The sequence below is a fragment of the Typha latifolia genome, chromosome 4 (assembly GCF_019914945.1).
Source record: "Typha latifolia isolate L0001 chromosome 4, TyphaL0001v2, whole genome shotgun sequence".
Lineage (NCBI taxonomy): Eukaryota > Viridiplantae > Streptophyta > Magnoliopsida > Poales > Typhaceae > Typha > Typha latifolia.
The window spans coordinates 16,341,684-16,365,265 of NC_133089.1; the positions used below are offsets into that span (position 1 = coordinate 16,341,684).

Sequence of the window (23,582 nt, forward strand, 5' to 3'; positions counted from 1 at the left end):
GGCCCAAGCGCGGCTCCGTCGTTTACGAGGCAGTCGTCGAACTGGACACGCCGGAAGATACGTGGATTTATGAGACGGGCCGAGCTGAACCATCCGCATGCCACGTGGATGTCTGAGACGGCGCAGCCGGACACGCAGACGTTTAAGATCTCCACGGTGTACGTCGGGATCCCATTGGGCAGTGGCGCAGTGGCCCCTTGGTAAACCACCACGTCAGCTTTCGAGCATGCCTCTAGGCCGGTCCTGGCCGTTGATCTCGCCCCCTCCGTGGCTTCCCCACCGGCTGATTAGCTCATGGAGATACGATGGTTAAGCAATAAGCATGCATGCAACTATGAACTTTAAGAGAGGGAAACAAATGCAGCAAAGAATTTTTAAAAAAAAAATAAAAAAGCCAAGTACCAGTTTTGAGGAGCTTCCGCATCCTGACCGTCCGATTGACTTCGTGATGGAAGAGTGGCCCTTCCGATTCTGCATGCATGTTGCTACTAAAACGCGAGGAAATAACTGAAATGCCATCACACAGCAAGCAGAGGAGAAGGCTAAGGGCCAGAGTGGCCGAGAGAGCGCAGGATCGCCATCGAAACGAGCTCATGGGTGATCAGAGCCGTCGGATGCCACAAGGACGAGATGGGAACTGTGGGGTTCCAGGAATAGGAGGAGAAAAGGAAGAAGCCACTTGAAACTTGAAAGGGATAGATACTTCGTCTTCTTATACCCGCTTTCTAATTACTAACTACTCGTGCCTCCGTATAAATTAGGCTCCGTCCTACTCACATATACTAGAATGCCACTGTATTTATGACCATTCAAACTACCTTGAACATTTGTTGCTTATACCGTCTGATCATGATCAGACGGGCCACATCGGATGACGCGCATGAAGATTTGGGGGTCGACATCATGCGTGGGAGGGGTCCCATCAAGTGAGAGAACATTCTCTAAGAGAGCATTAAATGGACGGTATCGGATGAGATTTCGGAGTCCATCCGTCCATTCATGCCGTCTATGTGTACATCATACATAGTTAGATACACCATGGCCCTTAGGTAATAGGGTATTAGTACTAGAGAGAGAGAGAGAGAGAGAGAGTGAAATAAATGCCCCTTGGTATGCAAAGATCCTTAGCTATAATGGGAAATATAAGAGATCTTTGACCAAAGATGAGGTAGGAAAAGTGCACGAATCACCAGGCTGTCCTTCGGTATGATTTCACGTGAGATCTGGTGTAGATGTATAGATCTCCAGGTGTACGAGACGTGCATGGGGAATGAGGGAAGACAAAGAGACAGACCCTGGCGTAGTGTACGTGAAGCAACACCTCTCTCTCTCTCTAGATCTCTTTGCAATTAATTAGGTTGCTAGTTGATGAAATTTTGCCGAAACATAGTTTTATGATAACATATGGCCTATGTTAAGTAGGCACTAATTTTCTTCATTGGTTTCACTTTTATGATATATATAATATATATATATATATATATATATATATATATAGAGAGAGAGAGAGAGAGAGAGAGAGAGAGAGAGAGAGATGCATGAAAAGAAGGCGAGATGGCAGGGAGTAAATGAGAAGAGAAAGCCGATCGAGGAAGAGATGCGTTTTAATGAGGGGACAAGGGTGATGCATCGGAAAATGGTACTGAGAGGAAATTTCTATTCAATCGAGGTATATAATGTAAAGTTAGCCGCCAAAGCAAAAGGAACTAAAGTTGAACTTAGATCAGTAGGAGAGAGACTAGAGAGGAAGCCAAATAGGAGGGAAGGGAGGGTCTGAATTGCATTAATGCTTCCTCCAGTAGTACTACTGTACTAATAAATATCAATGTACGTAGCATCTAAAGATCACAAAATCTGCAGCCGAATAACACATCGCTGCCGATTACAGACAAGAAGCGAATGGAACTAACTGCGCACAGTTGGATGGCCAGGGAACTGTAACGAGCACCGGAACGCATGCAGCAGCCACGCGCCGCGCCGACGTAGGAATGCCACGTCCATCGTCCACGAAATCCGAGGTGCGACAAGTGCCTGCCCGTGAACAAAAGAAAGATCCTGCTTAAGATCTTTGGAACAATGGCAAAAGAATCCAATACAATTAACTACTCACAGATGCAGTATATGTATATATTTGTGTTTGTTATTATAACAAGATTAGAAGCTGCCACTGGTAATATCTCCCCATCGGACATTATACTTTGCAGCGAGATAGTGTGCTCCAACTGGGCCTCTGCTACCATATGGGTAGAGCTCTGGAGCAACTCTTCTATCTTCCAATTCCTTCAGCAATGGCGAGAAGAGAGACCAAGCTGCATCCAGTTCATCGCTTCTGATGAAAAGCCGGCGTTCTCCTCCAATTGCATCTAGGAGAAGCCTCTCATATGCATCTGGGATCTCTCGTGGGTACCTGCAAATTAAGCATATATGCCACAACATACATAAATCGACAAGATATTAATTTACATTGGGTTGTGAATAGGGTCTGCAGGGTTGATAATATTAGGTCATATCTCAAAGCTCATACATATTAGAGAGTAATTTACCTCTCAGAATAAAGTAGATTTAAGTTACTGCTGTCCAATCTCATGCTCAGCCCTGGGATCTTATTATTTATCTTCAGATATATGGCTTCGTTGGGTTGTACACGGATGACAAGCTCGTTAGATAATTTGTCTAAATCAGTCCCAAACTTTCGCTTGTATAAGTTACCAGGTACATGTCTGAACTGAACTCTAATCTCTGCACTAGATTTTAAAGAAAAAAAGAAAGAAAGAATATCCTTCAATAATATAGATGAAGGTACGAAAATAATACAAGGAAAGAGCGACCTCTCCTTCCTTACCTCCTAGTATGCAATGCTTTTCCAGCTTTCATTAAGAAAGGAACACCATCCCATCTTGCATTGTCTATAAAAAGAGCAGCAGCCGCAAAAGTTGGAGTAAGACTGCCCTTTGGCACTGTTGGATCATCAATATAAGCTGGATAAGATTTCCCACTTCTTGTATGGCCCTTATATTGTCCTACCACAACATCATCCACTTGCAATTTCCTCATGGATCGTAGAACCTTTACCTAAAGTAGAGTAGTATTATCATGTTGTGAAAGATGACTTGCCAATGCAATGAGAACACATAGTAATTCCATCACTACCTTTTCATTTCGAATATCCTCGGCATCTAAACTGACGGGGGTTTCCATGGCAAACAAAGCTAATATCTGGAGCAGGTGATTCTGCATTATGTCCCGGATGATTCCATAGTTGTCAAAGTAACTGGAAATAAGGAAGCAAACGATTATTCTACCTTGCATATTAGTTCCTTGATGAAACGGGAGTAACTAAATATATATAGATATCACAAACCCGCCTCGACCCTCTGTTCCAAAATCTTCAGTAAATATGAGTTGCACGTTCCTAATGTAGTTCCTTGACCATAAAGGTTCAAAAACAAGATTGGAGAAACGAAGAACCGAGAGGTTTTCAACAAGTTCTTTTCCCAAATAGTGGTCAATCCTACAAAATATATATGATGACAATTACTTAGGAGTAATAACTATTTGTGTAGTTGACAACAAAATGTAATAAGATGACAATTACTCAAGTTACATGACATACCTGAAAATTTGATCTTCAGTTAAGTACATCTTTAAGCATTGCGTAAGCTCCCGAGATGACTCGGAGTCGCGACCAAACGGCTTTTCAACTATGAATCTGGTCCATCCAGTTAATGAAGAAGCAGAACAGCTTGCACTCCTCACCACATCAACAAATATGTTTGGAGGAATTGACAAGTAAAATAGCCTATTAGGTAGTTTGCCAGCCTGCCAAATGTGATCGAATTAGATTATATCTAATTACACTTCTATTAAGATCAGAACATTTATTTCAATACAGAGAACAGAAGCTATGGCAGAAAAATAAAATGTGCTTCTGTGACATTGAATGCAAATGAAGAGACTGCAACTATCATTCACTAGTCTTATATTGTGACATTGTTACCTCTTTTTCTCTAAGCTTTTTGTCTAACTCTGAGAAGTTCTCATCTGAACCATACTGTCCAGATTGATAGAAGCATCTCTGCAAAAATTGTTCCATCTTATCACCGCAGTTTTCCCTGTAAAATGATTGACATAGTAATGCAGGTATGACTCCTAAAGTACTTCCAATTGCTTTCAGAAATATAGACTTGAAATAATATCTACAAAACAGTTAATTAGACTTGATATATAGAGATAGGAATTAGGAGTCCAGCCAGCCAACCAGAACCAAACAGTAGACTTCTTAAACTTGGCTCTGCATGAACACTAACTAAATGAACCTTTGCAGATCTCAATAGCAAATTCTAAGCGGTCAAGCTAGATCTTACAGTAATTTCATGATATTTTTCATCCAATCTGAGCCTTTTGGACGAACTTAAGCATATCATAAACCTGTTTTCATCATGTTCAAGCAAATATCTTATAAGCAAGTCTAATTATGCTCACCTGAGTTCATAACCAAACTGAGCTATCTTAGGTTTTAGTGAATCGAGTCCAGAGATGGTTGTTGCATCTCTGAGGGGGACCGAAAATAGCAATATGAAAATAAGAAGTTCCAGAATTTCAAAAGATACCTCTTATCAATTCTGCAAGTCAAAGTTTTGCTGATCATGTTTCTCAGTTCTTCATCAGTCAATTTACTACGAGCATAACCAAAAACTGTAAAATGCTGCATAAACAGGAATAAATCAAGCTAAAGGAGACCACTATTAGAGACAGAGTATTTTTGTAAAATATTAGGATCTATATATCAGCAGAGCGACTTCACAACTGACAATAGTTCAAAGTAAGAAGTGAAAATTCAGACCTCAGGAAGGCAACCTTCATAAAATAGAGCAAAAAGTGCTGGGAAGATTTTCTTCTTAGCAAGGTCCCCAGAAGCTCCAACAACGGTGATACTGACTATACTGTCAGCCTGTTCTAGCCCATCCTTAGATTGTTTTACTGTAAGTACTTCTGCATCAATTTTCCAAATTATTTAACAAGAAAATAAGAAGGAAAAAATAAACGAAATTTCCGTTAGGATAACAAAAAAAGTGAATGACTAGAGGCAGATTTAGAGGATGACAGAGACTAAAGAACGAATTCATGGCTTGGCCCCTGCAAGCAATTCTATAAAATTTTGAATACAGAACTATGCGAAACGTAGAGAAAAGAACTTATGATAAAAGAAAAGCAATAGGACTCTACATAGACATAAGGATCCATATTTCTAACATCTAGTTCACATAATTCTATTCTAAGAGGTGAAATATCTTTGTTCCAGCATAATTGGTACAATACCACTACAAAACCCTGCTTAAACTTTATAAGAAAACTCTTCCACATTTGTAATTTTTTTTCTAAATTTTTTTCTTTTAAACCAATGCATTATCTCACAGCCTGGAACACATTGTACTTTTAAACCAATGCATTATCTCACAGCCCTTGAAAGATTATTTATGTCTAAATCTAAATTTAGTTGATCTTCTGCTTACTCTTTATAACATATAACTTAAATCGTCTCCAAATTCTGACAGAAATCCTACATTTGTAATTTTTCTAAATTTATTTCTAGTAACGTAATGCATTATCTCACAGCCAGGAACACACTGTACTTTATCTGGTCTCATCATCTTGACCCTTAAAGATTATTCATGTATAAATCTAAATTTAGTTAATCTTCTGCTTAAACTTTATAGCATAACTCAAACCTACTCCAAATTCTGACAGAAATTCAACATTTGTAATTTTTCTAAATTTATGTCTAGTGACTAATGCATTATCTCACAGCCTGGAACACATTGTACTTTATCTGGTCTCATAATCTTGGCCCTTAAAGATTATTTATGTCTAAATCTAAATTTAGTTAATGTTCTGCTTAAATTTCTAAATGTGAATCTAGTTCATCCCCATCCCTACTGAGGACAGGTGCATTCTTCTTGGGCATTATCAATTACTACATTTAAAACCTACATTAATAAAATGCACTCAAAGCTTACTTCTCTAGATCATTAGACTCCTCTTAGTATCAATCATGTGCAAGATTCAATTTTTAATCAAGACATCATTTAAAAGGATAGCATCAGAATAGTGGTAATCCGATCGAATAGAAGATTTTTTTTTTTTAAAAACTCACCATCCTTCAAAGAGACACCAATCTGCGGGTACCCATTTGAGGATTTCATCTGAAACCCTCTTCCGCAACTCCTGAAGGCAAGAAAGTGGATAGGCGAGATGAATTCGCTCCACCTCCTCCTCCTCCTCCTCGAAACGCTTCTCCCGTAGTTCGAAGAGGAGCCAGATAAGGCCACAGAGGAACGAGAATGGAAGCATATAGCCATAGACGAGGAAGAGGAGGAGAGATTGAGACCGAGGAATTGGATTCTCTCTCTCTCCCTCAAGTGTTTCCTTTGTAAAATATCTCAACCACGTAGCAGAGAGTGTTGGTGGCTCTCAAGAATAGAGCTTATTATTACGTTTCATTAAAAAAAAAAATATATATATATATATATATATTTTAAACCGCCCATGGGCTTTTTGGATAGCAGGCTTTTTTGGTCAAAAGAAAGCACTAATAAATGGATATTTATCATTATTTTTTATTTTAATGCCTTAAAACTAAGTTAGTTAGTTAATGAACATATAGATGAGTAAAACTAACTATACATGTAAAATTACCTTAATACCTAACATTAAAGTAAAAAAACAAAAGAGCAACCTCTTACTTTAATCCAATGGGGGAAGTTTCATTATTCTAAAAGGAAATAAAAATGAAGGAGGCTTCACATTTTGAGATTAAATAAGAGTATTTCAGGTTAATTCAATTAAAAATTAAATACAATGGTTCAAATGATAAATATTCATACGGCACCGAGGATATAAATGATAAATAAAAACATAATTGTTTTTGATAAATTTCCCTAACTTTAATCTTTTGCTCATAACTTATGTTTGTTCTTTTAAACATTTATCAAAATACTCCAAACTTTTTAAAGCCTAAGTCAATTAGTTAGAGGCTTAAAAGAATCAACGAAGACTACAAAATAAAATAATTTTCTCAATCACTAATTTTGAGTTACAAGGCTAACTTATTACAGGTAAATATATAAAATTTATTTTTTTTGCTTACGCTTAGGATGATCTTATTCCTAAACCACCAAGGTTATATTTTTTTAATGAAAAAAAGAAGAAGAAAGAAAACCTATTAGGTCGGCATGGATATAATTTCTCAGCTCCTTCACAGTTCACACAGTGTCCTTCTCTTCCACCTACCTTAATCCCCACAAGCTTCTCAGATCATAAACACTAGTTTGGCCCACATGAATTCATGCCAACAAACATTATCCTGAAGCTATATATGAATGATCTCAGTTATAAACTGTTAATTATTGTGCAATATTTGAGTCTTTATTGGTCTCCGTAGCTTTCACCCTGAGATTCCCATAGGTATGCGTATACCTTTTTTTGCGAATAGAAAGATCACTAATGGTTATTTATATAATGCTACTACTAATTATTATTCTTGGTGTCGCTGTTAATGGTGTAGGTGAGCTATGGAGTCTTTACTTAGTCGCCTGAGCAATATCACAGCAATCAATATCCAATGTATGGTTGGTTGTATATATGTATCATTCTTTTAAGCAAAGATGAGAGTTTTTGACCACTTTGTTGTCTTGCTTTTTTGTTATCAGTGACATCCTTAAAGCATCCTTTATATCACTGATAACAATGGGATTATTGTCGTCCGGGTGATATATGCATGATATTAAAACTAAAATTAAGGATAAATGTTTCTCAATTTAATATAAGTTCCCAGTTATATTTATTTAGAATAAGGAGACGAATAGAGGATACAAAGGGTAGAAAAAGGATAGAGAGGGAAGACCGTTAAGGCTTTACGTAGCAATTTGAGTAGAGAACTCGTCGAAACTTATTGTGGAGTGACGAGGAAGAAATGCTTCCAAAGCTTACAAACCTCTGAGAAAGATATTTGAAGGCCGAAAACAGTCAGAGCTTCCCTTTAAAAGACTACTATTATGTTTTTATCTAAAAAAATCATCATAAGGTGCCCAACAAATGGTCTATCGTCTTTCAGATGCGAATAAAGACGTCGTCGTATAAATTGAAGTGAGATGTTATACATAATTTGAGAATAAGAGATTTTCATCGGATAAATTCAGTTTCTCATTTAAAATATCATAATTAAAGTGATATTTTTTTTTTGACTCTTTCATAATATTATTATAATTAATTTTTATTAAATAATTCTTAAATATTTCTGATATATAGTGTCAAAGTTAATAAATATATTTAAATGACTAAAATATTTAAAATTTAGAGCATAAAATATTTATTGCCGATTTTTTTTCTTGCAAAATAGAATAAGATTTTGTTTTCTTGTATATAGTATCGATAATATTAGATGGTTTTAAAATTATTTTACATAATTTTATACAACGACAAAACAGTCTTTTGGAGTCTAACTATTTCAGTGCCTATTTTTATATTTTAAAGAATATAAAGACTATAAGGTGAGCAACATAAGATTTGTATTAATCTTTCCACTATTTTATTATATACATCGTGCTAACTAGGTTGGTAGATAAGAGCTTCACCTACCTTAAGAAGCTTCAAAAGTGATTATCATCACTAATCATCCACTTAACAAACAGTCAAAGCAAGTCATCATCACTAATTATCATCCTTATCCGACGAAAAGAATTCATATAATATTTTTAATTCCTATTCTCCTGCAACAATCGATCTCCACTAATGATGTTGAAATGGCTTTCATTTGTGGCCCAAAATTAAAAAGAGACAGGTTGAAAAATATATATAACGAAATGCGACATGAAGAGCAACCATTGTATGTGACATTCTTCCAAGCAAAGAAGGGAACTTTGTCTCTAATTTTCTTTTCAATACTATTATTATCTTCTAAGCCACCTAAACCCGTTCATTAGTCTTTATATATTCTTCTTGTCTAGATAATAGATGTGAGCTGGGAACCATTTATTATTAGTACCTTAATGTTGAAAATTATGTGGTCTCATTTCATTGTTTGGTTGCAATACTAAGAGATCTAGGAAAGAATTAATATCTATTGCATTAGTGATACTGAAAGAATATTAATTATACTAAATCTAATGGTGTTTGCTTATAAACTATGATTAAGGGATCTATAATTTATAGATAAGTTTCTAATGTTTTTTTTTATATATGATAAATTCTTAATAGAGATTATTGTCTTAATTAGATAATTATCATCTTAATTGGTTTCTTGTGTTTACACCCAATCATTACCTCTAATTACAATAAATAAATTGGTATATATAAAGGAAATTCTCCATTATCATTTATCCACTCATACCAACAAAAAGGTTGCCATCAAGCACAGCCGGCTCCAGCCGGTTTGATATCATTCTTCTTTATGTCCTCCTTTTTCTCTTCCTTCCTCGCCAAAATACGCGGCCTTATCTCGTTGTGTCGTTCTCTTCTTCTTCTTCCAGTTGCTGTCGATTTTCTTATGCAATGGGCTCTTCTTCACGAAACCCACATCATAAATGCCCCCCAACCCACCCATCTGGCTGCACTGCTCATCTTGTTCGAAGTGGGATACAAGGAAGTGTGAGCACAGAGAGCTGAGAGGGAGATGGGTAGTTTGGGCGAAGTTGGCGCGAAGGAGATGCCGCAGAACCTTTCGGACCCAGTTGTCATCGAACTCAATCGATTGGAGAATTGCCTCAGGGGTATGGCTCTAGTAAAGTTTCATCCTTTGCTCTCTCTCTCTCTCTCTCTCTCTCTCTTGTGTGTGTGTGTGTGTGTGTGTGTGTGGGTTTTCGTTATTTTAAGATGGCTGCTAGTGTTTTGCTAACATGGTGGAGTAATGGGTCTCTTCCATTTTGTAGTAATTGTTACGGGAATGCTGCTGTGTGAATCCTTCTATGTTCTCCATGAAAGAGTCGTTAATTATTTTAAGTTTTACCTGTTCAAATCACAGCAGCACCATTTAATTAGCCTAGAGCTTCAGCTCTCATGATCAACAAGAGAAAGGAGGAAGCTTCAGTGGGTACTTATTTAAATCTACACTAAATCCACAAGGGAAGTCAAATTGTGACTTTGAAGAGCTTGCCAGTGAAGCTAGAGACATGTCTAAATTGCTTTTAATTAATACTGAACTGGTCTTTCTCAATAGTTTTTTTTTAAAAATGATTTTTTTTAATGGCGAAAGTATCATTTTCATGGTCTCAAATTCTCAATCTCTATATGACTATCAATATTTGCAACAGGTACAGATAAACCGTCCTTTCGGTAATATATATAAGCATTGAACTGTAAATTTGTAATATATCTACTTATTCAAGTTCTTAAATTAACCTGCAGAAAAGGAGAGAGAGCTGGTGCTTGCCTACAGTGAAATAAAAGGCTTGAAATTGACAGAATTACAAAAGGATAAGGCTGTTGTCGAGGTAATAAGTTTACAAAATAACTCACTCATATTTTATATGTCCAAATATACATGCTGGAAACAGTATCTTTCGTGCTTGCCTGATAACTAAGAAAGTCATGATGATATTGATGTCTTCAGCTAAGCAATGAACTGAAAAGGCTGGATGAAAATATGAGAACCATCGAGAAACAACTAGAGGATAAGGTGATTTTCTTAATTTCTTTTACTTAAAGCTTCATTGGCGTTATTCACTTAACATCTGTGCATTTTGGTTCAAATTGTTTATATTAATATCAGAATCTAGAAACAAAGAGGCTGACCAACGAGAAAAAGGAAGCATTGGCTGCACAATTTGCTGCAGAAGCAGCATTGAGAAGAGTTCATGCAACTCTCAAGGATGAGGAAGTTCTTCCTATCGAGGCTGTTATCGCCCCACTTCAGTCTGAAATCAAGAAATACAAGAATGAGGTATAGTGTAAAAACTGCTCTCATGGCAGTCGAGTAGCTGTGTCTTATTTTGGAGCTTTACAGGAGCACAAAGTTAATTTTTAAACTGCAGGTTGTGACACTGCAAGAGGATAAAAAGGCTTTGGAACGGCATATGAAGTCCAAAGAGGCAGCACTAGTTGAAGCAGAAAATATCTTGCATGGTGCTCTTGAACGAGCACTAATTGTGGAGAGTTTGCAAAATCAAAACCTTGAGCTGAAGAGGAAACTGGAGATCTGCCAGGTATAATCATATATCTGTCATTTTTTTTTTGGTTGGTGAACTATGTCTACTATCCTCCCTTTATATTGTCACAGGAAGAAAATAAACTGTCAGAGAAAACAATTCGCCAGAAGGTTGTGGAGGTCGAAAAGCTTACTCAAACAATTTGTGAACTTGAAGAATCTGTCCTAGCTGGTGGTGCAGTTGCTAATTCTGTACGTGACTACCAACGCCAGGTTTATGAACTAAATGTATGATGTTTACCCCTATCAGATCCTGTTTAATACCTTTTTTCTTTTTTGTCCTAGAGTTTAAGAATAAATATGTTCGCTCATGTTCAACTTTCCAGGAGGAGAAGAGGACTCTTGAGAGGGAACTAGCTAGATTTAAAGTTTCAGTGAATCGTGTTGCTTCTGTGGTTGCCAATGAGTGGAAGGATGATGATGAAAAAGTCATGCCTGTTAAGCAGTGGCTGGAAGACCGGAGGTTCTTGCAGGTATTGCTTGCCCACTCAAAATGCTGAGAACTTGTGTATGCTTACATCTACTTTGCTGCAGTGAACTTTCCACTACACTATGCCATTCCTTTTTGTTTTTCTTTTATTTGTGGAAAAGATGTATGTCATGTCCTCTGGGATGACAAAGATGTTATTTAGCATAGTTAGGACTTAGGAAGAGTATTGAGATCATCATACTGATCAAATATTTACTAAATACCTCCAGTACTTAGATATTTGAATGCATCTACAGGGGGAGATACAACGATTGAGAGATAAGGTAGCTGTGGTGGAAAGAACTGCTAAGGCTGAAGCTCAACTCAAAGTAAAATAAATCATTTTTGTGATTCTTTTTCCCAAATGTCAGATTTCTTCATTTAATGCATATCCCATGTTCCTTACAGGACAAACTGAAAGTGAGGCTGAAGACATTGGAGGAAGGTTTGAGAAATATGTCAACTTCAGCAAAGGAAGTTAATAATTCTGATCAAATAGCTAAAAGGAGATCAACGTCCCAACCGAAGGAAAAGGTAATGAAGCAGCCTGAGTCATTGTTGGAAGTTGTTGACAAGAAAAGGCCATCATCTGAGCCAAGGGCACCTGCTGCTGCCAAAGTGTTAAAGCAGCCCAATTTAGTATCTGAACGTATTGACGGCACCAGAAGTATGAAACGAATAGGCAGCTTGAAAGTGAAGTTTGTCAGTGGAGATAATCTTGTTAGAAATAATTTATGGGCCTCAAGAAGCAAATTATTTGATGCTACTGGCAAGGAAAATAAAGATAGAAATGTCAGCTCCAATGGACATTCAGATGAAACTCTCTCTGGAAAAGTAGAGATTTCCCGAGAAGTTGAAGCTAAAGGATATGGTGATGTTGAACCACAAAAAAAGGGTCCCGTGAATGATGAGTCTGAAGATATGGTCTCCGGTTATCTGTATGACAAAATGCAGAAGGAGGTTATCTGCTTAAGGAAAACACATGAGGAAAAAGATGGAATTTTGAATGCTAAGAATGATGAGATCCAGGTTAGATAAAACATCATCTTTCAGATAGTTACATGCATATCTCTATAACCTTATTTCCTATGTCACATAAGCTTGCATCGTGATGCAGATACTGCAGAGAAAGGTCGATTTACTCATGAAGGCAATGGAAACTGAGTCAAAAAAGATGAGAAGAGAAATGGCTGCCAGAGAAAAGGAAGCACTGTTAAAGTCAGAGGATAGTAAACAGAAGGGAAAACTTGTAGGTATCTCGAAAAGGTACCTAATTTAGGCTCTCAGAGAAGTTAAAACTTTACTTTTCTTTTTATCTGATATATTAATTATTGGAAGGAACATCTTTTCCAAATTAGGATCTAAAGAACATGAATATTACCTCTCGCCAGAAGCAAAATTGTGAACACACGGAAAGCCTACTCTTTTATCTTAATACGGTCTAGATCTCTCTTATTCTTCTGTGGTCCTGATGTGGCTTACATTAATCAATATTTGCCTTCAGAGCCATTAACAAGAAGCGCTCAAATAATCTTGTTATCACGACCATGACAAGTAACCATACAAATTAGCGTCTCTATGTTCTCAAGGAAATTCAGTTTTTTGCATGCTACTTGTGACTTGCATTTTCTTACGTACTTCTATGCAGATTTAGTGGACGCTTTGTTCTGTTTTCTGAATTGCTTCTTGATTTATAACTTTCAAATTGATTTGCAGAGATGTGGAACATCATCAAGTCTCCCCAAAGTAGACCACTTCAAGTCGTCATGAAGACTTTGGATCTACATCTCATCAAGCTTCTTGTATAGTTTTTCTGTTTTCTAAAATAAAATGCACCAAGAAGGAAACGGGGTAGAGGGCCCCACAAAAAGATACATCAGTCTCTGGCGACGCGAAGAGAGAAGAGGGCAGAAAATATCAGCGTCTTAAGAGTGATAGAAGTACTTGTAAAGCAGACTGCAGACAAATGGAATTCTTAGAGTGTAATAGAAAAGCCATAGTTTGTCATAACTTCCTTTCGTTTGGTGTCAATATACTAGAGCTGTTCATCTTCTCCTTTATATATATATATATGTGCAGACTTTTGATACAATATCAATTGAATTCTTAACACAGCTTCATTAACACAACCAACATCAAGATACATCCACATTAATTTCCATAAACTAGTGGGTTGGATAAGAGACCAATCCTCCTCAAACAGCATAAACAATTCTAGTCTCACAGTGAGATTATTCTTTTACTACAATGCCCTCCACACGACGACTCACATTAACCTCCACCGACCAAGGCTAAGGTGGTGGCGGTGGCGGTGGCGGCAGCGGCTGTTTCTTCTTCTCCTCCTCCTCAGGTGGCTTGATTATGATATCTATCGTCAACTTTCCTGCCTTGCAACGTAGCTTCTGGGAGAGCTTGTTGGGATCAACGTACCACCTTGGATCTTGCATATGATTTTCTGGATTTTCCTGTAACAACAGTTGCAGTCAAGGTTTAACTTTTAGTATTAGAGTGGAGACCTGAGGCAATGATGTCAGTTGCAGTCAAGGTTTAACTTTTAGTATTAGAGTGGAGACCTGAGGCAATGATGAGAGAATTAGAAGTTAGCGAGAGTGCAAATAAAAGACACCATTTATAATCTAAGGTGACAAAAGTCACAAAACAGAAGGGGTCCAAATGTCGGCTCCTATCTTCTTTTTTTCATCTTCGTAACTAAGGAAGCTTAAGCTTCTAAGTACGAGAATAACTAACTATTAAATAAAGATGCAAACCATCTAAAGATGGAGGAAAAGAATGAAAAGAGAATTGCTTACCTTATCTGCCATGGCTTGATGGTTTCCTCTTGGAGAGTTGCCAAGATGTTAGGAATGAAAGAAGGACGAAGAGCTCGTTGTATTTAAACATGTGGGCTTAATTATACTAATCAAAACTAAGGATTTCAGCTGTTTCTGATAGGCTGAACATGTCCATAATGCCAGGACACTGATAATTTTAAACTTGGAAGAACTATTGGCTCCGGGCATGTGGTGCAATATATAGTGAGATATGACCATAAGCAAGTGGAAGCCACACCGCAACAGAGTCTGAGAGAGCAGTTGATTGGTGGTGTACTAGCTTTGGTAAGGTTGGCAAAAGGACTCAAAAGTACATAGTAATATAATTCTAATAAAGAAGAGAAACTCCTACAGACTAAAAAAGAAGAAGATTTCTAAAGACTTTAAATTGCTGAAAATATTCTACTATCAATTTAATGAAAAATAACATAGCCAAGAACAGTATAAATCTCCAAGTTTCTACCGATAATGACATTGAGCAGAGTTGTCAGCAGCCTCAAGTTTGCAGGAATGAGCTGGCAACTCACATAGAGGGGAAAAGAACTAGGCTGTAATCCACTGATTTATATAAGAAACGACTGTGGTTTAAGTTTGTATCACAAAGTACATGTTTAACTTCAATCCTAGATCAAAGGAAGCAATTTGTTAGAGGTTCTAAGAATGCCTACGGAGATTTTAATATAGCTACAATAAATTGGAAGACAAGGGGACACATGGTCCTGCAAGACAACTGTCATAGCAGATAGTCCGCAAATATATCTGATATGATTTTAGTAGGTGATACTATTAATGGAGGTACCTCTAATGCTTGGATTCATGACAATGTGGATCAAGCTTGCAGAGCTCTTTGGCACAGAGAACAAGCTTGTTCTCAATCTTATGCCCAGAGATCTTATGATCAGCTTGTTATGTTTAAAACGATGCGTTCGGCCAGCTGTGTTGAGCTCTTGCTGCTTGACTTGAGATGGAGTTCTCAGCTACCTCCATAGACTGTTTAGAAAGTAATCAACTAGTTGTTACAGCTAAAAAAGCAGACAATCAAGGGATGCTGAAACGAAACAAACAGAGAATATTTACAATTTCTAAGTATTAAGAACTGAAAGTACCATAGCTGATCTTCGCTACACCGAGATCTTGAATGAAAATTTTTTCTGGAGGTGGCTTCAGATCTGCTACTCCTGAGACATTCCAGTTACTGTAATCAGAGCCCCTCACAGATAAGCTTGGGATCACGAAGCCATCAGTGTCTGAAATGGCAGCATGGTCAACAAATATCTCCAAATAAGTAACAAACATAAGTTCTTTACTCGAAAAATTAACGGTGTTCTTGGTAAATTGATGCTAGCAAGCAATATTAAGTAATCCATGAATATTAAGCTTCACAGGCACTCAGACTCTATATTGAATGTATACGAATGCAATATCCTCCATCATACAGATAGCCACGGTTCAACAGAAAATATGAAAACGAGAATATCAAAATTCAAACAACTTGGCAAGAATAATGACTCAAACGAACACTAAGGATGTCATCTTGACAAAAATAAAATCACGTTTATATAATTTCAGCGGGTACAAGTTCAACGTACGTGCTTCTTTGAACTCACGGTAGACCTCATCACACAAACTTGTGAATCCTGATAGATTAAATTCACAAGAACAACGCATGCACTGAAATATATAGAGTTGAAGATCGAGCAAGCATTATCTAGTAGAGAACCATACTGTGAGCCTAACATCATTGATTACACATTCGTATGCACGTTAATGAGCCTCCTTTACAATTGACGGATAAATAAAAAAAAAAACACCACCAAACGCTTCCTTATCCGACTACGAGAAAAGTGAAACTTGATCAGGCATCTCCAAGATTTAACTAGTATTCTAATATAAAAGAAAACCTAGATAGGAACCCGCATCAATCTTGATATATCTAGTTTAATTCATTTCTTGTGCGAAACAAGACCTAAATAAGGAATTCTTGAGTATCCCGATCTCTGACGACTCCCCGAACAAACCACAACTTTCACACACATCTCAAGAACCGAAACTGTGAAACCAGAGCTCGAATCTCGGCACAAACTTTAACTACCTCGACAAAACCCAACACCTCCAAGGACAAGATTTGGATACAAGAAAGGAGGTTGTAAAATCTTACCCCACTCGTCGTCCTCTTGCACCTCTGGAGCCGATTGGGTCAGAGATGGATCCATGGAGCGGCCGGAAAGGGCACGAAAGCCCAAATCTCTACCGAATCCTGAGGAGAACAAGAACGAGAAGCCGGGATCAAAGAAGAAAGCCGGACGATCGAGAAACATACGAAGGTTTCTCTTTTCCAGAGGCGGGAGACGCTAATTCTTGGACTTTAGATGTATATGACGTAAGCATAGGTTATAACGCGAATGAATTGGGTTGGGCTTGGGCTAACATAGGCCCGAGCTCGAATACATAGGCCGGAGCCCAAATAATATCGTTAGAAATAGTTTATGGCTCGCTGGAAAGCAAAATAAAGATGGAAATATCAAGCTCCATTAATGGACATTCAAATGACACACTCTCTATTGGGAAAACTAGAGATTTCCCGAGGAGATTATTCTTGACAGAGTGAGATTATAACACACACAAACAGAACGCAAAACAATTCTAGTCTCAAGAGTGAGATTATTCTTTACCCCATGATCACCATGATACTCGTGATATGATGGTCATCATTTATCCTCAAAGATGTACTGAAGACGGGGCAAGCCATAGTAACCTGGTGTCCTGTAACTGGGTATAAATGGTGGGGCTCGTTGTCCACAAGAACAACTTCCCCATCCCCCATGGACATGATGCCCTCCACACGACGGTGGCGTATTACAACAACAAAACGTAACGGGTGGCTTCGCCGGCGGCTCACATATCACCTTCACATTGACATCCACCTGCTGTGGCAGCTTCTTCACCTCCTCTGCCGTCTTCTTCGCGTCCTCTGCCGTCCTCTTCGCGACCTCCGCCGTCCTCTTCGCGTCCTCCGCCGTCCTCTTCGCGTCCTCCGCCGTCCTCTTCGCGTCCTCTGCCGTCTTCTTCGCCTCCGCCGCCGCCTTCATTGCGTCCTCTGCCGTCGTCTTCGGCGGCAATCTTGTGATATCTATTATCAACTTCCCGGCCTTGCAACGTAGCTTTTTGGAGAGCTTGTCGGGATCAAAGGGCCCAGAGACGGTCACGGTGTTGTTCTTCTCATCATAGGAGATTCTCGTGATGTACACTTCATCTATAAGTGCAACAAATGACGTACGCTAACAATTGTTGACGAGTGTGTATATATATAGAGAGTGAGAGACATTAAAAAAAAAGAAAAAAGAGTGGGAATTGTATCACCTTGGATCTTGCACAGAATTTTCTCGATTTTCTTGTAACAACACTTGCAGTCAAGGTCAACTTTTAGTATCAGAGTGGAGACCTGAGACAATGAGTAGATAACAAAGATATAATCTAAGGTGATAAACCAAACGAGACCAAATTAGTGTTGCATGAGCTCCTTAAGTTTACAAAGTATGAGACGAACTAACTATCCGCGAAAGCCATACAAATCAATCATAAACATGCACGCAAACCATGTACTGCTACTGCTAACCTTATCTGCCATGGCTTGGTGGTTTCCGGATCCACCTTTGCGTCAAGTTTGCAATGAACTGGCAAATCATATATAGGGGAAAAGTAGTAGGCGACGACTTAAAAAGTACCAAGTAAGTGACAACTGACGTGATCTTCCGCATGCAAGAATTGCTGAGTTGAAAAATCTCTAATTTAGGTCAACAAAAAACCTAAAAACGACTATAAAAATTACTAAGTAGGAGGGAGAAATATTTTATATAAATTACTGAATCAACCTGAAAGTCGCTCAGCGGGAGTAATTTCTTCAGCAGCTTTTAAATTTATATATAAGATTTTGACCCAAGCAACATCTTATATTTAAGAATAGCTATTCTCGCTTAAATATTTTTCAACTCACAATAGCCTAATATTTAAGTTTTAAAGTTACTTAACGTGTAAAAAAATATTTAAATATATTTCTAAAACTCATGATAATTGTCTATTTATTAAATAGCTGTAATTAACTATGGCTTTGTTTAACTATGTATCACAAAGTACATGTTTCAACTTTAATTCTAGGTCAAAGGAAACAATTTGTTGGAGGTTCTCACATGATAAACTTATGAAAGTCTAGCCATTGCACCTAGATCGACGGCTATTGTGAAAAGGATGAGAGCTGTTATAAAGAGTTACTCTTTACTCATTTACTTCCCTAACTTATTAAATTGCCTCTTTCTTATGCTTCATTGAGCATAGATTAATTATACCCTAATCATAAACCTTAAAGATAGTTACAGATCCTTGCGGTCCAGAATAAGTATGAGAACCAATAAGTTCGCCTTAACGGCGATGATGTGAAGTTGGAATATATATGACATTTAAATGTAGTGAATTTAAGAGATTCCTTATATTAAATGACTAAAATTATTTTCATTGTACATAGAGAGAGAATAATTCAAATGATTTCTTTTCGAGAGTAAAACAGTAATTAGAGTTTGTTAGTAAATAAAAATAATAATCGGATAGAAGATGAGAGGAGAGAGAGAAATTAGTTCAAGTAAAGTAGGCTATCCTAGGCCTATTTTATCTTAAACTGGTGTTTGAATATGAAACCATTTTAGTACTCACTATGCTGGTTTAAAAATAAACATAAACCACGTCAAGTGAAGCTAAAGATTTTGAATTGTTGAAAATATTCTATCAATTTTATAAAGAAGCTGACATATTTAGAAATAATATAAATCTCCTAGATTCTATCAATAATGTTGGAACTCTTCAACGTAAAACGCTTACTCATAAGCATGCAGATTTGGAAACATACGATGAAAGTGAAAAGAAAATTTATAACTTTCTCTAGTATATAGTATATAGTATATATTTCTAGTTTTATCCAATTAATATATAAATATAAATCAAAGAATAATCTTTCTCTTTCTATCTTTTATATCTTTTTCTTTTTCATCTTCCTAGTTAAAGAAGCTTAAGCTTCTAAATTATGAGAATAACTAATTATTGAAACTCATACGATCATAAACATGCAAACCATCTAAAGGAGGAGGAAAAGAGTGAAAATAAAGAGAATTGCTCACCTTATCTGCCATGGCTTGATGGTTTCCTCACCTTTGCTTCTAGGAGAGGAGCCAAGCTGTATGAATGAAAGAACCAGGAAGAGGGTGTCGTATTTAAACGTGTGATCTTGCACTAATTAAAACTAATGGTCATAATGCCCAAAACACTGTTTACATTAATCGCATCTGACGCCATATACCATAAAGTAGAATGTCGAATAGGTGGTGTCCTGCTTTATTTTTGTTCTCACCAACCGCTATAATAATATAATTATAACAGTTATAACATAGAAGAGAACTCCTATAGAAAAAGAAGACTTCTAAAGGCAAAATGAAAAAAAGTGGACAAAGAAAAAGAACAACCAGGTGACAAGTGACATGGAAGATAGTTGGAAGATGAGTTCTCGGCCAAATTAGTCTTATCAAACCTTTTGTTTTCGGTTGTACTCTTTAAAATTTAAATATAAAACTAGTTGTGTATTTGTAAGTCATCAAAATCGCTGATTGAAATAGAAACTTTTAAATATAAGTCACTGACTGGATCATTAGCCGAAATATATTATTTTCAACAATACCGCAAACGGTCTAAAAGGGTTAGATTCGATATGTTTTAATTATGGTCAATTGCAAGTAAGTCAATAAAAGCAAATCGCACCTAATTCCACCATCCGATTGGGATCCCCCACCTCCGAGTTGGATTAAGCTAAACATGGATGAATGACGAGTGACATAACCTTCCACGTTCAAAGTTAGTCGTCTATAGTCAGAAAAAAATGACCCACATAAATAGAGGTAATTCACTATTATTGTACCAAACTATGCTCCTTAATCATCCAATTACTGAGCTAGAAAAATTAACTAGATCTTCCATATTCCACAGCTAGCTCGAACTTTGTATCAGAAAGTACATGATTAACTTTAATCCTATGTCAAAAGAAGAATTTTGTTAGAGGTTCAAATATTTATAGAATTATATGAAAGCAAAGCTACCTCTGCAGCCTGTTGTTATAAAGTTACTCTTACTCTTTTACTTCCCTAACTTATTAAATGGCTCTTTCTTATGCTTCCTTGAACATAGTTTATATCCTAAATATAAATCTTACAGATAGTAACTAACCCTTGTGGCCCACCAAAGCATCATGGAGAAGGAAAAATAATGATAACCACTAAGCTCGCCTTAATGGAGATGATTTGAAGGTGAGACTATAAAGCCAAAAGGATGGTTTAGTTGAACCAAAAACCAATGAGAATGACTTTATCTTAGGTCATTTTTTAATGAGAATGACTTTATCTTCGGTCATTTTTTAATGTAGGGTTCGCACAAACACTGCAAAGTGCATAAAACTTTTGGATATGTTAAAAGATATAAAAACTAAGAATGGTGATGGGCAATTTGTATCAAAAACGAATTCTGTTCTCTTTTTTGCACCCCTACTCATTTTGATTTAATTATATAATTTCACCTAAATTTTCTAAAATTTCCAAATTTGCCTTTGCACTATTTTTAGATCATCTCCTAGTAAACTTTTTTTGATGTACATGATTTTCTTCTCTAAAGCTTAGCAATTTTCTTAACGGTTTTAAAATTTCATATAATTCGTTGATTCAATTAACGACTTATATCTGAAAGTTATTTTCAGTCAACGATTTTATAATCCTCTTGCACTCCTTAAATTGGAGATTTTATTTTTCAACTCATCTCTTATATCCTAATTCTCCATACTGCAACCTCCTCTCTTCTTACGCTGATTGTGTTCTCTTTCAGTTTTGTCCAAACTACAATCTCCTTTCTTGTCTAAATCTCAACCTCCTTAGTTCGGGTCTAAATATCTTCTCCCTTCTTCTTGTTCAAATATCAATCTCTTTTGTATCTCTCCTAACTCAATTTATGCTAAGTTTGTTATCCCTTGTTTTCTCTCCTTTTATCTCATTTGTTGAACCTACATTGCTAGAAAGAGCATTGAATCCTGGGTTGAGTTCTTTATGTCTGCCATCTTCTTCATCTTTAGATGATCTTTCAACCCTAAAGGCCAAGAGGTGGTGTGGATAGGGTTTTAGTAGTTTTATGTTTAACATATCACTTAGCTTAGGTAACTCCTACACAAATTTTGTTTTGTACATGCAAGTTAATAGGACCTTATTTACAATCGAAACATAGGAGGGGAAAAAAGAACACCAAGGGCTTCAATTCAAGTGGAGACTTATTGTGATGCCATATAAAGTTAGATAGGGCAACAATAAACGAGTGGAATAGAGGGGGGGATGTTTCTTATTCTCACCAGAGGACTTAATTAACTATTACTAATTTAGATAAGAACGCAAAAATGTACATAATAATATAATTATAACATAGAAGAGAGATTCCTACTATATATAGACTTAAAAATACTTAAATACAGAATTAGACTATCATTTATATAAAAATTTAAAAAACTGCTAAGAAAATTAGTGGAGAAATTTTCATATGCAGCTTTTTAAATCAACTAAGACTGACTCGATCAACGACTTATATTTAAAAATTATTATTTTAGTCGGCCATTTTGTAGCTCACATAATCTAGTATAAGTTTCGAAATGAATTATATCTTTTCTTTTCCATCTTCCTAGTTAAAAGAAGCTTAAGCTTCTAAAGTATGAGAATAAACATGCAAACCAGATAAAGGAGGAGGAAAAGAGTGAAAATTAAGAGAATTGCTCACCTTATCTGCCATGGTTTGATGGTCTCCTCACCTTTGCTTCTAGGAGAGGAGCTAAGCTTAAGCTCAGGCTTGCATTTCTTACGTACCACTAAGCAGCTTTAGTGGATGCTTTGTTCTGTTTTCTGAATTGCTTCTTGATTTATAACTTGCAAATTGATTTGCAGAGATGTGGAACATCATGAAGTCTCCGCAAAGTATTCACTTCAAGTCGTCATGAAGCTGAGAAATTGGAGTTGACTTTGGATCTACATCTCATCAAGCTTCTTGTATAGTGTTTCTTTTTTCTAAAATAAAATGCCCCACAAAAAGATACATCAGTCTCTGGCGACGCGAACAGAGAAGAGGGCAGGAAATATCAGCGTCTTAAGAGTGATAAAAGTACTTGTAAAGCAGACTGCAGACAAATGGAATTCTTACAGTGTAAGAGAAAAGCCATAGTTTGTCATAACTTCCATTCGTTTGGTGTCAATATACTAGAGCTGTTCATCTTCTCCTTTATATATATATATATATATATGTGCAGAGACTTTTGATACTCTATCAATTGAATTCTTAACACAGCTTCATTAACACAACCAACATCAAGATACATCCACATTAATTTCCATAAACTAGTAGGTTGGATGGATAATAGGCCAATCCTCCTCAAACAGAACATAAACAATTCTAGTCTCACAGAATGAGATTATTCTTTTACTACAATGCCCTCCACACGACGACTCACATTAGCCTCCACCGGCCAATGCTAAGGTGGTGGCGGTAGCGGCGGCTGTTTCTTCTCCTCTGGTGCCTTTTTCTTCTTCTCCTCACCTTGGATCTTGCATAGGATTTTCTGGATTTTCTTGTAACAACAGTTGCAGTCAAGGTTAACTTTTAGTATTAGAGTGGAGACCTGAGGCAATGATGAGAGAATTAGAAGTTAGCGAGAGTGCAAATAAAGACACCATTTATAATCTAAGGTGACAAAAGTTACAAAACAGAAGGGGTCCAAATGTCGGCTCCTATCTTCTTCTTTTTTTCATCTTCCTAACTAAAGAAGCTTAAGCTTCTAAGTACGTGAATAACTAACTATTAAAGAAAGATGCAAACCATCTAGAGGTGGAGGAAAAGAATGAAAAGAGAATTGCTCACCTTATCTGCCATGGCTTGATGATTCTAATTAAGAAGAGAGACTCCTAAAGACTGAAAAAAGAAGAAGATTTCTAAAAATTTGAGTTGTTGGAAATATTCTACTATCAAT

General features: G+C 36.8%; 4 protein-coding genes across 6 annotated transcripts; 1 reads left to right on the forward strand and 3 right to left on the reverse strand.

The window, feature by feature from the left end:
- Positions 1 to 1,757: 1,757 nt before the first annotated feature.
- On the reverse strand, positions 1,758 to 6,494 carry LOC140787734 (glucose-6-phosphate 1-dehydrogenase 2, chloroplastic-like). Its single transcript, XM_073136827.1, has 11 exons — positions 6,155 to 6,494; positions 4,844 to 4,992; positions 4,611 to 4,705; positions 3,998 to 4,112; positions 3,614 to 3,819; positions 3,362 to 3,511; positions 3,151 to 3,271; positions 2,843 to 3,072; positions 2,544 to 2,744; positions 2,111 to 2,407; positions 1,758 to 2,031 (listed from the first exon to the last, which is right to left on the reverse strand). Exons 1-10 carry the CDS (start codon positions 6,357 to 6,359, stop codon positions 2,155 to 2,157), a joined length of 1,725 nt encoding a protein of 574 aa, XP_072992928.1. The 5' UTR covers positions 6,360 to 6,494; the 3' UTR covers positions 1,758 to 2,031; positions 2,111 to 2,154.
- Positions 6,495 to 9,376: 2,882 nt separating this feature from the next.
- On the forward strand, positions 9,377 to 13,761 carry LOC140786047 (microtubule-associated protein 70-4-like). 2 transcript variants are annotated; one of them, XM_073134207.1, is made up of 11 exons: positions 9,377 to 9,767; positions 10,402 to 10,487; positions 10,607 to 10,672; positions 10,766 to 10,936; positions 11,028 to 11,198; positions 11,273 to 11,428; positions 11,527 to 11,673; positions 11,927 to 11,998; positions 12,078 to 12,698; positions 12,787 to 12,935; positions 13,386 to 13,761. In XM_073134207.1, the coding sequence occupies exons 1-11, from the start codon at positions 9,671 to 9,673 to the stop codon at positions 13,417 to 13,419; spliced, it is 1,770 nt and encodes a 589-aa protein (XP_072990308.1). In that variant the 5' UTR covers positions 9,377 to 9,670; the 3' UTR covers positions 13,420 to 13,761. The 2 variants fall into 2 exon arrangements, with proteins under 2 accessions (XP_072990308.1, XP_072990307.1); XM_073134206.1 differs by having other exon boundaries at positions 12,787 to 12,918.
- Positions 13,762 to 13,974: 213 nt separating this feature from the next.
- On the reverse strand, positions 13,975 to 16,853 carry LOC140786055 (uncharacterized). 2 transcript variants are annotated; one of them, XM_073134221.1, is made up of 3 exons: positions 16,659 to 16,853; positions 15,607 to 15,747; positions 13,975 to 14,134 (listed from the first exon to the last, which is right to left on the reverse strand). In XM_073134221.1, the coding sequence occupies exons 1-3, from the start codon at positions 16,816 to 16,818 to the stop codon at positions 14,091 to 14,093; spliced, it is 345 nt and encodes a 114-aa protein (XP_072990322.1). In that variant the 5' UTR covers positions 16,819 to 16,853; the 3' UTR covers positions 13,975 to 14,090. The 2 variants fall into 2 exon arrangements, with proteins under 2 accessions (XP_072990322.1, XP_072990324.1); XM_073134223.1 differs by lacking the exon at positions 13,975 to 14,134 and adding an exon at positions 15,355 to 15,490.
- Positions 16,854 to 17,007: 154 nt separating this feature from the next.
- On the reverse strand, positions 17,008 to 19,749 carry LOC140786053 (uncharacterized). Its single transcript, XM_073134219.1, has 3 exons — positions 19,666 to 19,749; positions 17,861 to 17,942; positions 17,008 to 17,753 (listed from the first exon to the last, which is right to left on the reverse strand). Exons 1-3 carry the CDS (start codon positions 19,675 to 19,677, stop codon positions 17,209 to 17,211), a joined length of 639 nt encoding a protein of 212 aa, XP_072990320.1. The 5' UTR covers positions 19,678 to 19,749; the 3' UTR covers positions 17,008 to 17,208.
- Positions 19,750 to 23,582: the final 3,833 nt, after the last annotated feature.

What these genes read in the sequence shown, in the direction of transcription:
- LOC140786053 (XM_073134219.1), bottom strand. An exon ending in AATTCTGTGCAAGATCCAAG is followed by an intron (nt 17,754 to 17,860) that starts GTGATACAATTC and finishes TTGCACTTATAG; the next exon opens with ATGAAGTGTACATCACGAGA.
- LOC140787734 (XM_073136827.1), bottom strand. Translation starts at nt 6,359, where the DNA reads ATGGCTATATGCTTCCATTCTCGTTCCTCTGTGGCCTTATCTGGCTCC. An exon ending in ATGAAGGTTGCCTTCCTGAG is followed by an intron (nt 4,706 to 4,843) that starts GTCTGAATTTTC and finishes CTGTTTATGCAG; the next exon opens with CATTTTACAGTTTTTGGTTA. An exon ending in AGGATATTCGAAATGAAAAG is followed by an intron (nt 3,073 to 3,150) that starts GTAGTGATGGAA and finishes ACTCTACTTTAG; the next exon opens with GTAAAGGTTCTACGATCCAT.
- LOC140786047 (XM_073134206.1), top strand. Translation starts at nt 9,671, where the DNA reads ATGGGTAGTTTGGGCGAAGTTGGCGCGAAGGAGATGCCGCAGAACCTT. An exon ending in ATTGGAGAATTGCCTCAGGG is followed by an intron (nt 9,768 to 10,401) that starts GTATGGCTCTAG and finishes ATTAACCTGCAG; the next exon opens with AAAAGGAGAGAGAGCTGGTG. An exon ending in GCCAGGTTTATGAACTAAAT is followed by an intron (nt 11,429 to 11,526) that starts GTATGATGTTTA and finishes TCAACTTTCCAG; the next exon opens with GAGGAGAAGAGGACTCTTGA.
- LOC140786055 (XM_073134221.1), bottom strand. Translation starts at nt 16,818, where the DNA reads ATGTTTCTCGATCGTCCGGCTTTCTTCTTTGATCCCGGCTTCTCGTTC. An exon ending in GCAAGAGGACGACGAGTGGG is followed by an intron (nt 15,748 to 16,658) that starts GTAAGATTTTAC and finishes CTGCCATTTCAG; the next exon opens with ACACTGATGGCTTCGTGATC. An exon ending in TGTAGCGAAGATCAGCTATG is followed by an intron (nt 14,135 to 15,606) that starts GTACTTTCAGTT and finishes CTGTTGTTACAG; the next exon opens with GAAAATCCAGAAAATCATAT.